We start from the raw sequence: 12,012 nt of genomic DNA on the forward strand, positions 1-12,012 counted from the left end.
TCTGAAGGAGATAGGGAAATATTTTGAGGGTTACAAGAATAATAGGAGTTAAATTCAAATGCTTACAGGGTTTGTAATTCTCAATTCAGCCATCTTTGGGTATTTGAAACAGAAAAAGACTTTACTCAGAAACAGTTCCTGAAAGGATTTGAAAACACCTTCCTGTCAGTTCAGTTAGACCTCCCCGAATGTTCCAAATATATAAAAGAATGGGCTGAAAATGAGACATATCTTGGGTTGAGAGAATTTCCAAGTAATGTGGAATATAAGTAATCAGGTTCCTAGAGCTTCTTACTACCTTTTGGTAAAGACAGACAGTAACAGACTGTTGGCTTAATCACCGTGGATTTCCCCCCCCCCCAGGAGTTTGGCCCCATCTAGACACCAGGTATTTATCACTCTAGCACACATGAGAGACCTAGGTGCAAATTCAGATTGTTTACTAAGATACAAGGTTATTTTCATTTTTTTACAGTAACAGTGTTAGTTGTCAAAAATTAGAATACTGAAATCTTTACCAACATAAGAAAAAATGAAAGCTTTTTGAGTCAGCACATCATTCCAGCAGGAAGCAGCTCTAGGCTGTCTAAGCTCTTGTGTGAATACGACCGTCAGGTTCCTCAGTGGCACGGCATCTGGAACAGCAGCCTCCCTGGGCTGTAACTGCTACCATTGAATCCCACCTCTCATTAATTGTATTTGAAAGAAAAGGGAAGAGTCTGTCCTGAAATTTTCCTTTCTGGCACTGCTGATGTTGCAAGGGTGGTCGCTCATCTGCTACAAAGCCTGGCAGGGGGAGGACCGAGTTTGGGCGGGTCTTACCTGGCTTACTGCCGAGGGGCTGGCACAGTTCTTCCTGTAACACGCCAGCATGTGAGCTGTCTGATTCACCAGGATCTCTCTGACCGTCTTCAGTGGTTGGCTTAGAACGGCTTTAAAAGCTACAAACAGAAGAATAAAAGAGTGTGCTAAAGATGGACACGTTCTCGGCGAGTATCTGTATTCTGCTAGCTGCTCGTTTTGCTAACGTCAGGTCTGTGGCTGGTTTTTAGTCCCTTCTACAGAGCATCTTGGAGGATGTTTATTCATCTTTGCTAAAAAAACCACCAAAGCTCCAGCACCACGAGGGGCTGCCCATTTCCCCTGCTGTGCCTGTACAGTTTTGCACGTTCCACGTTGCCAGCTACCTTCACAAGTACTACTTCTAGGGCAGGCTGGCTAAAATATGTCATCTGTCTTTTCAGTTTTATACTACTGCCAGAGTTGCTCAGGCTTGGAGCAGCATGTTACAAACAATGATTTCCCACTTGGTAATAATCACTTTGGCTCCCTTTCCTTCCCCTTCCTTCCATCCCAAAGTAAAAAAAGGAACCAAAATGGGTCTGTTACAAGTTTACCTGACTTAGCAAAGAAGTTGATAAGCGCATCTGTCTCACAGGTCTTGTAGACATCAGCTAACTGGGAGCTGCAATTTAAACCTATATTGTGTATGCGAAGTCTTCTTTGCCCGCTTATCGACGTGTAAAGGACAGCGCACTGCAACAGAGGAGCAAAGCACCTTTTATTTTTACTTTAAAACAAAAAGCTTCTGTCATGCAAGAGCCACCTGCTTTGGGCGTAAAAGGCATGTAATTCCTTCTGAAGACAGCCTAGCCTGGCAGTGCTGCTGCAGTGCCTCTGCCAGCTCTAGGACCAACACCTGTATTTTTAGGGAAGTTAATTAGACATTATTAAAGTTATTAATCTTAAAATTCTAAAAATAATAGTATGACTGATTGAAAGGCTTATTACTCTCATTTGCTGATGGTATCACCTGAAAACAAGAGACCACTGATTGTAAATTTGTAAATCATGCTTTGTAATTGTGTAGTATTTGAACGGTTCAAATAAATGTATCTGAAAAGGTGCCACAGGAGGTGTGGCGTTGCTGAGAAGTACTCTGCCCCTCACGTTCTCTCTTGGCAAAAGCATCCCAGAAAAACTTCCTAACCTTGAAAAGCTGAGTGGTTCTTTTTACTTAAGTTGCTCATGAAGGGAAGCAAGAGGTCCTGCTAACCCGTGTCCTGCACCTACCATGGGCTTAGGCACTAAAAACTGAGGGTGCAATTTAACCATTTCCTTACGGCTCCAATACCACCTCAATACAGTGCTGATACTGCAATATAACGTGTGAGCCAAAGCCTGCAGGGCAAACACAGGCCCCCAGGTTACCATAGTCTGCCTCGCAGTAGATACTTCCACAAGTATCGCGCCTATGGAAGAGCTGTAAATGCAACGTATACGTGGCATATACATCCCTGTCACTGCTGCATTACGGCGCGCCTTCAGCCGTACCAAACTGCATGTTTCACAGTGCTGCATTCATAGAGGGATTAACTGCTGACCTATGAAATGTATTTATAGGGGCAAGCTAAAAGCCAAGCAGAACAGAAATAAAAAGTTCAGATAATTCCATGGCTTAAGCTTAAAACCTTGCAAGCTGTAGCATTTTATGATGTCATTAAACAAGAAAAAGGTCACCACTAAACATCTAGAATAGTCATCAAGCACCTTCCATTAGCTGATATTGGGTGGGATGCTCCCATTCTTAACAAAAGACGTATCACAAGTCTGTTGGCAGCTGACGCAGAGCAGTATCAATTACTGCCTAGGTGACATTTCCAGGAACGGTTACTGAGGTCCCGCGCTCTGGACTAAGGTGGGAAGCAAAGCTCTAATTAGCTCTGGAACAGCCTGGCCTTGCCAAGGCCAGACCAAGGCTCCTGATGTGCGAGGCAAAAGTCCTGTGCTAATGGTGGTGCTACCGCGGCCAGTCCGATCTGAGCTGGCAGGGCTATCCAGCGGAGCAGAGGAACGTGGAGGCTTCCCCCTCCACTCTGCACAGGCAAGGGCGCTGCGCGTCTCCTCGTGACCCACAGAGTACATCACGATGGCAGCCGGCAAGGGCGGGGGGGCTTCTAGCACTCATGCGCCAAGCGCCTGAGGGAGCAGGGCAGCCAGCTGGCGGTTTGCAGGCGAGAACTTTGACCGCACAGGTACCATTGCTGGTGGGTCTCGAGCAGCCCGTAGGGTTGGAGGTGATGGTTAGCGATAGAGAACTGCTCTTGAACAGAGATGTCACAAGGAATGCCACAGCAGCAACAGTTTCCATCTAAGTAGTAATGAATCTTGTACTCCAACTAAACTTACTTAGTAAAATGGAAAAAAATCACACCTTTTCTTACCAGTGGTACTGTGTCACCAGAGTCTGTGCAAGCTGTGCCTTGCTCCCGTCAGTCCTACACACGAACTTTTTTTCTGATATGGCTGCAGAAGTTCTTGCTCACAATTTCATGGCATTACGTGCAATTGTTTAATTTTACCTGAATTAAGGCTCCACTGTCTTCATTCAGTTTGTCGTCATGTTTGAACTCCACTGTCACTGCCTTGTCACAGTCAACTGCTGCCATCTCTACATCTGTGGTGTTGTTCATGTAAATGGCACCAAAGAAGTCCGTTGCCCTGAAGCCTACGGCCAGATGAAAACAAAACAAACGTACCCTTTTATTTAAAAATGACAGATAAAACTGACGTTATTTTGTGACTTTCTTTTTATGGTCAGTCAATTTTGCTTACTGAAACAGGAACAGTTTTCCCTTGGGGCTCTGCAGCCTCAGGGGGCCCCACCACCCGTCCTTGCCGATGACGCTGTTTGACAGTTGGGTGATGGGGGAAAGCTGACGGGCCATGAAGCTGCGCTGTGACTCTGGGACCACCCAGAACCTTTTGGGCCACTGACCTGGCCGTGTTGTGTGTGGGTGGTTCTCAAATACTTGCATTCGAGGTAAGAATGAATACTTGAAAAGTAGACAGAGCAATGTCATTTGAAGTATGAAAACGAAGGAACATGCAAGTGTCAAGCAGCAACACTTTTTCATACAACCGACTCGCAATCCAAGATGCCTGCATAATGACTCAGATTTGAAAACTAATTATTATGGAGGCATACAGAGGAAGGACATATTTGTGGACTTATCCGATTACTTTCCAAGAGCTACACAGTGAAGTTAAAACAGCTCACCTGATCTTGCGAGTGATCTGCACAGCACTATGTTATTTAAAATTATACATTGTTATGTGCATTCATGTTTATTACGGGTACCATTACCTGTGCTTGTCCGGACCCTCATTATTGCATCAAATCCGGTCTTTTTTTCTATGTCCTTCCTGAGGTCACTTAAGAACTGTGGGCTGTCAGCATCGAGCTAGAAACGCAAAGCAAAAGCAAGAGTTGCCATTCTCCACAGGGTGGCAGCAACATGGCCGAGCCCAACCCTCTCCCGGAGACCCCCGACATCAAATCTGATCTTTTAGAGAGAGAGAAACAACGCCGATTGTTGTTCTGTAACATTAGCATATATATGCAAGTGTCCACCAATTCCTCACTAGGCTTCAGACATGCAGAATTTTCTGTTCAATCGAATCCTCTTCACTAACACCCGTTCCCTGCACTTAACCTTGCGGCCCAGCACAGGCTTACCAAGCGCAGAGTAGCCTTGCTGACTTCGCAAAAAATGCTTCTGCAGGTCAGCTCCCGACACAGAGAAAGACGACCACTCCCCAGAGAGACTCGCATAAAATTTTAAACAAGTGTTGTTATGGCTTTTTTGAGGTCTTTTTGGGTCAAATCATAAGCATTTTTATTTGTATATACAGGAGTCATTGACTTCCCTGCTCGGATGCCAGCATGTTTAAGTAAGTGGATTTAATTTTAGGATACCAAGCAGCTCATTACTGTTTCAAGATATGTATTTGAGCCTGATCTGCCATTTCTGAGTTTGAATTTTATCCCCTGGAGTTTATAAGTTTTCTAGAGTGACTCTACTTTTACGTTAAAAGTTGAAGCACACATTGAAATTAAAACAACGGATCCTCAGGTGTTGCTACCTGAAAGGCAGGAAAGCCGCATCACTTACCTGGAAATTGTTGTACTTGTACAGTGTTCCTCCAGTGTACATTGTGACCAGACCCACGGAGGCTACGTCCACGTACTGATTCGGGAAGAGGAACAAATCCACGCAGCAGCCGTTAGCCACACAATCCCTGGCTAAGGCCTCGTAAGAATTTACCTGGGGCTGGAAGAGTGTCTGCACAGAATTCAAAAATACAAGTGTCAACACTGGATACTGTCGGTGGCCCACCACAAGCCAGATACCCACTTGAAGAAAAAAAGATGAAGCTTTCAGGGAGGCATGGAGTCGATTAAAAACATGTTGCCCCTGCCCATATACTCAAAGGCAGGGAACCAACTCGATACGTTCTTGGAGAACTAAATCCCTGAGCAGGCAGGCAGCAAAGGTTTGTGATGGGTGGAATTATTTGCTGCTGGGGGGTTTCTTTTATTGGTGGGGATGGCTGCTCTGCCGTAGCGTGACTTTGGTGCTCCTGCAGGGCCAATACCAATACACCTACATAATCAGGGCACAGCGAGAGTAAAAAGAAAGTAAATGAAAACAGATCAAGGCTCTATTAGAGAAATTCAGTGCAATAGCAGTCCCTTGTTAACTGAGAACAGAAAATACCTTTTCTTTATCTGTATTGAGTAGTTTTTTGTCATCTCTGTTTCTCAGCTTCCCCGGTGCTTCCGCAGTTGGCAATGAAGAATGAAAGATAAACAATTTTCCAGCACATTCTGCAGCCTGTTTCAAAGACACCATATTGGCATATTTGTTACTGCTAAGATAAGCCTAATTTTCATACATTGTGGTATCTCAGAGAACAGCATAAACTTTATGCACGTTCCTCAGAGCTAAATTCATTTAGAGACTCAAAACTTGATGGAAGTAAGTCCTGAAACAAAATGGGAATTTTATGTCAGTAAATAACTTTGTCTAGCACACAGATATGTTGGCCAGTGCATTGTTACAGTAACTTCTACATAGGAATCCAAAATCTTGATGGGCAAAACTAGGAGTATCTCTCTTGGAGACTTTCCAGTTGGATACAAGCATTATGCAACAAGCAACAAGTCCCAAAAGTACAAATACTAAACAGGTTAATATTAAAAGGAAATGCAATTTAACAGGAAAATGATTTCCTTCAGTTCAGGCACACTAGCGTTCACTACATTTCCATAGATGAATTGACAGTTACATTCCTGTACTAGATTCCACATTCAAATCTACACTAAAATGCAGGAGTATCAAAACCTGTGATGAACATTTCCTCCTGTCACTAAGAGAGGAAGTAATTGCCAGTTCTATTCATGTTTTCTATTGTTATTTAGAACTCTAACGAGAGCATAATATTTACTGAGATGACAAACTACTGACAGACAACCCCGAATTCCAAAGAGAGTAACAGCAGCAGCAGCACCGTAGGCATCTTTGTACTATTAAAAAGCTTTTCCACCAAAATTAAGACAATCCAGTTTATCACTTACTCTTGCAGTTGAGATAGCTAATGGGAACGAACAGAACAAAAAAAGAGTATTTCAGTTGGAAGGGGTCTACAATGACCATCTAGCCCAGCTGCCTGACCACTTCAGGGCTGACCAAAAGTCAAAGCAAAGTGAAATGAAAACTGCTTAGCAATTCTGAGGTAGTATTGAAGAAGCTGGGTGAAGGGAAGGAAGGAAGCAAGAGGGATTTGTCCTTTTCCTGCTCCAGACTTAAAACTGCAATAACCCCAGACTACAGGCACACATCAGCTTTGGGTACTCTTTCTCCTCCAGATCTAAAGATGTTCACAAGATAAAGATACTCCACATTTTAAAATAAGCTACAGCATTCTTGTGGGAAAACTAGAAATCTCTTTGCTATGTCGGAAATGCAACTGAAGACAGTATCTTACTTTTAATAGAGCTGAAATTTCACCCCTAATATTTCAAGCATAGTTATCTTTAATCACAAATGCCAATTTCTTCAATTCCTCTTAAGCAGCATTCTGCTGAAGACTGAAAGACTTCAAATACCTGTTTGTCGCAATACACATCAGGAATCGCTGACACTGCTTTTGACTGATTTTCTAAAAGGTATATATATTATTTCTAAAAGTGCATTAAAATTAATCCCAAATAGGAACACAATCCATTTTATTCTTTTTAGACAAGAATTGTTTTCTTGAGCACAGGTATATGCATACTAGTAATTCACAGTGAAAATCCTTACAAATGATAACTTTAAAATACTGAGCTAAATAAAAAGCTTAATTAAGAGCAGCTTTCTTTTATAGCCAACATCAAAGGAAATTTACGACTAAGGCCCTTAAGTTTGCTTTGTAGAAGTCAAGCATTAGGTGAGAGCATCCTGATGGAAGTGGTAAGCAAATGTATGTTTTGCACTCATACCTTCTGGCAGTATGAATAAATAACAAGAAAATAGGCATTAATTAAATATTTAAGAAACAGATTTGAGAAATGGTGTGTATTTTCAGTTCAACAAATTTATCCACTCAAAGTTCATGCTTTACTTATACACAGCTTGCAGATAAATGAACTATTTTAAACCACCACTGGCTGTTTTCTGCCCCTACAAATCTTGTGGTGAACCACGGTGGCATTCTTTTAATTGGCAGCACTCCAGCGAAATGTCAGCACTTTAGGGGATGTCCCGGACATACAGAAAGCAACTGGGGGTGCATCTTGACCTGTGGGTTCATTTTCAGCTCCATTCAAGCTGTGAGAACTTGTAAGTTAAGCGGAAACCCTCCAACCCCCCCCCTACCCAATTCAATCATAAATAGTCATAAATATCTCGTTTTGCACACAAAGTCAGCAGAAGCAGGATAGGCAGGGCAAAATCGTATCTTGTACTGACTCTTTTCCTGCCCTTCACACATGCATGGACTGGGTATCTGCACAAACATCCAGAGTATCTGTTAGCTCTGCTGCAGTAACTAAACTCTTTTTTTATTTCCCTCAAATGCTGAATGAGAAACCCACTCCTCCTCCTCATCTTCTCCTAAACATCCATTCTATGTAGCATAGGCTCTAGGGACTGGTTTCCCTCAATGAGCAAATTCTGGAAACAGATGTTGTGCTTGTCAGTGTTCTCATTTTGACTAAAGCAGTTCAAACGTACTGTTAGAATAACGGAACATCAGTGCTGGAAACAATCAGCGACTTTTTTTTTTCTCATTTCCCATTGTGATTTGTAGGAGGACCCAGGACTGGCTTTTAGCAAATGGAATTTCTGCAGCTTATCAAGTCTTATTCTCATTAAAGAGCTGTTTCTCTAACAGAGACGAACATTCTAACCTTTAGTGCCTCCATGCCAGCCTGGATAACAGGAGCCAAGATGGTCTCACCCTCGTTAGTGTCTGCAAACATCTCTGGAATCTGGTCCAACAAGCTACGAAAGATGAAAGGATCAGTGTTTCAACCAGTTAGCGTATTTGGGATAATCCCCAAACATACCTTGTAACATACCAAGTCTTCACATAGGAAGATGTTTTCCATGCAAATTTCTATTAAAAAAATATCATTTTTTATTGCTCAATCTCTTAGGATTCCAGACAGAATAAAACAAAATATGAATTGTTAAATTCTATGAGATGCATTATTTGAAAGCTGGTAACATAAAGGAACATGCAATAAATAAATAGCTAAAAAATAAGGAGTTCTAGAGTTCTAGTGTGCTGGAAGGACTTAAAGTGTCCTTAGATCATATCCAGGTGTGCATTGTATACATTGCAAGAGGAAAAACATGCAACATGGCACGCAGCTGCAACCCCCCTCCCATTTTTGAAGAAGCACAGCTGAAGATGCATGGTTTACACCTGGCCTAAATATGCTTTCAAATTCAGCACTGGGGGGTCATTGATAGCTCTTTTTCTTTGCCTCATAGGTGGGAATATATGATTTGAAGCATCCACTGGCTTCTACAGTATTTCAGTAAACGCATGGAACCTCCCCCAACCCAATACCACAACTGACTAAAAGGCATAATGCATATCCATTAGCATTCAGATCTTATTCGCATATGGAATAATTATACTTTACTTGATAATAACAGATCGTGATTCCTGAAAGTTAACAAGGAAACCATCCAGCAAAGGAACAAAAACTTCTCCAACATCTGAGACCACCATCATCTGAGGCTGAGCTAAGCTGCTTTTTACATTAAAGAAGTGGAGGACCTTGTTGTAAGTGACAAAACCAACTCGAATTGCTGAGGATTCTTCTTGCTCTTCTCTGTAAGAAAAACAAAACCAACGGGTTGTAATTCTGAAATTCTGACCTTGCAATAAAATCATTCATTTGAAATGCAAGGCTGCTTTAGATCAGTATCTGTACTGAGAGCAAGAAAGCAAACAACAACCAAGCAAGTAATGCCCTCAATCTTTGCCTTAGGTCAAATTAAAACACCCTGATAAAATCAACTGCTGTATTATTTGCTTGTTTAAAAAATGTATGTTTACGTCAACACTATCAACTGTGCATCCCATCCAAGCAGTCAAAACTCCCTAAGATAAAGAATAAAGCATTATCCTCAAAACATGGAAAAGACAGAACAGGACAATTAGTTACAAGATACAATCAGAAAATCAGCTTTATTTAGAATACATTGTAAGTCAGTGACGCTAATGATTGATGTGTAGTAAGAATAGTAACTAGGCTTGAATAATGTCTGGTGACTTTGGTGCGTCAATCTTCTGCTTCAGCAGGGCTACTTTTAAGCAGCAAAAGCTGGTAGAACCTCCCTAGCCATGCATCACAGCAGAAAACACGCTGTAGAAATTCTCATTGCTGCTAGTGAGTTCTCAGGCCAACCAAAGTGAGCAAACTGCTGCCGTGAGCTACGCCTGCAGGAACAGCGCAGGCACAACCTGTGTTTTTGAGGAGGTAGCTCCTCTGAGCAGTAGCCCGCTCTGCCATTAGTAGCAGCGTTATCAACAGTACTAGTCAGACCCTTACCAGGTTTTAAAGTCCTGAGTTTAGTGAGCTTTTCCCTAAAAGGAATCCTATTCAAAAAATTAATTTGGTCTTAATTACACTAATGGCCTTTTTGTGACACAGATTGCTTGCTACCCCATCTTTCCTCTTAAAACATACGAGCACAGAGTGAATTCCCAGCACAGGGCTTTCACCTCAGGTGGTAACAGCAGAATATTTTTGCAGGTGTCCAGCAACTGAAAATGAACACACAGTGACCTTTGTGGCCTAGCACCAAAATAAAAGTTTCACCACAAATTTTGGTGGAATGCCTTTTGCTTTTTTTAAAATTAGTATTATCTAAAGACAACAGACGAGCCCTCTGAAGAAAGTGAAGGGCCTGCCCTTTCTTTATTTTCTTATTTCTTTTTTCAGCGGACATGAAAACTTTGGCCATGCGAAGAAATTATTTAGCAGCAGATCTCTGCAGAGTGCCGGTGAGGAGAAGAATTAAACGTCTCTTTTCTATGACGTAGGTACAACTTGCTTTCATTTTTCCTCAACTTTCCCTGTTCAAGCCTAGGTGTTTCTAAATGGCCAACTGCTTTTTGTTACTACACTCATGCCTTTTATTATCTTCAGAGTCATGACCAATCCTGATGGAAAGCTCTGAGATATGTTCAGGATAATATCAAACACTTGTGTCTCCAGTGAAATCTTCAATGATAAAGATGAGAGATGGCCTTACATGGGCATCTGACAAACTACCCCTCCCCTCCCTGAACTGGAATTTCTTTCATGCACAGAAATCCCAGAAGGACATATGATAAAAGATTTAACATATCCCAGATTATCTCAAGGATCTCGTTTCCCACCCTTCCTCACTTTGCTCTCTCCATTTCTTAAGCCTGGTCTCCCTCTCTAAGCATTGTTATTTGGAATGCATTTTCTTTCTGCCTGTTCTTCAATGCTTTTATATGCCTTCACTGAGAAACGTCTTGTCTACTTAACTTCTCAGTCTTTTACTACTCTCATTTAACTATGTGTGTCTGCATTATTTAACTGTTAATGAAAACTATACTAATATAAAAAAAAACTATACTAAGCTACATGCAAATAATAAGCGTCATTAATATTGATCAGTAGTAGTACTACTACTGAGTATTTAATGCTCACAAAGCAAATGTGCTGTATTTCATAAAATGTTTATTGCCTACAAGATTTGTTGTCCTCTCAGATACATACCAGGACAGGAAATCTTACAGCATAGCAAGAAGCTTTAGAAGTTTTGCTGATTATCAGTAAGAGCTAAAGATAGAAGCCACCAACACTATGGCTTTCGAGAGACTTGCCGTTCTTGAGCATTCTGGTTTTGATATTTCTCTGTTTAATTTAATGAAAAAAGCAGCATTGCAGTAAACAGACCTACAACAGCAAGTAAAATCAAAACTACAAGCTGGGACTTAGCTGATAATACCACTAGAGTTCACTACAAGAAAGGAAAAGAATGCATGCTACATGTGCAATTAGTATGACAGATTCTTTCCATTCATATAGTAAGCCCAGACATCAAAGTTTAAGAACTGCCAGCAGTGTTAATTTTAACATTTGGTCACTATCACCACAAAAATGCCTGTACTGTAAATTTTGACATTTTCTGTAGCTTGTTTTTACCTCTCAACATGCAAAGTGGCATGAGAACTGCAGCGTAGTGAGCTAAGCAAAGCACACTTAGGTTTCCTTACCTTGGAAGCTTTTCTAGCAGAGTCTTCAGTTCATCACATATGAGTTTAACGAGGCCACTGTTTATGTTTCTGTATGATACGTCAATCATGAAGATATAAGCTGGTGGCTTCGGAGGCTTGTTGTTCTACAGGAAAAATGAACATTCACAAGGAAGATTAGACAGTGCCCTGTTACGTCAAAAAAATTTACAGGTGGTACCATAAGGCAATCTAAATGCAGTGTCCAGTTGTTTGAAAAATGCTATGGATCATCCATAGTCGCTATTGCAGAAGGCTGACAGGTAATTGGGTAAAGTCCACCACTGGAGTAAAACATTATTACTGGAAAATAGCATCCTAATGGAATAAAATGTGTAAAGGGTAACAGTTTACTAGGTAAGATGCAATATAAGCATTTTCTCTGGAATTCAAGTG

At 41.4% G+C, this 12,012-nt stretch overlaps 1 protein-coding gene across 1 annotated transcript in view; it reads right to left on the reverse strand.

Annotated features, from left to right (window-relative positions):
* Positions 1-12,012, reverse strand: part of SEC24D (SEC24 homolog D, COPII coat complex component) — a 52,146-nt gene that overhangs the window by 2,835 nt on the left and 37,299 nt on the right. Inside the window, exons 10-18 of the mRNA XM_035889640.1 lie at positions 11,599-11,723; positions 8,981-9,172; positions 8,237-8,330; positions 5,562-5,678; positions 4,956-5,126; positions 4,148-4,244; positions 3,363-3,508; positions 1,398-1,536; positions 823-941 (exon numbers count right to left, since the gene is read on the reverse strand). Of these exons, the coding sequence (XP_035745533.1) occupies positions 823-941; positions 1,398-1,536; positions 3,363-3,508; positions 4,148-4,244; positions 4,956-5,126; positions 5,562-5,678; positions 8,237-8,330; positions 8,981-9,172; positions 11,599-11,723 (1,200 nt within the window). The remainder of the gene's footprint in view (positions 1-822; positions 942-1,397; positions 1,537-3,362; positions 3,509-4,147; positions 4,245-4,955; positions 5,127-5,561; positions 5,679-8,236; positions 8,331-8,980; positions 9,173-11,598; positions 11,724-12,012) is intronic.

Source organism: Egretta garzetta, unplaced genomic scaffold (assembly GCF_000687185.1).
Source record: "Egretta garzetta isolate BGI_Z169 unplaced genomic scaffold, ASM68718v1 scaffold342, whole genome shotgun sequence".
NCBI classification, from domain to species: domain Eukaryota; kingdom Metazoa; phylum Chordata; class Aves; order Pelecaniformes; family Ardeidae; genus Egretta; species Egretta garzetta.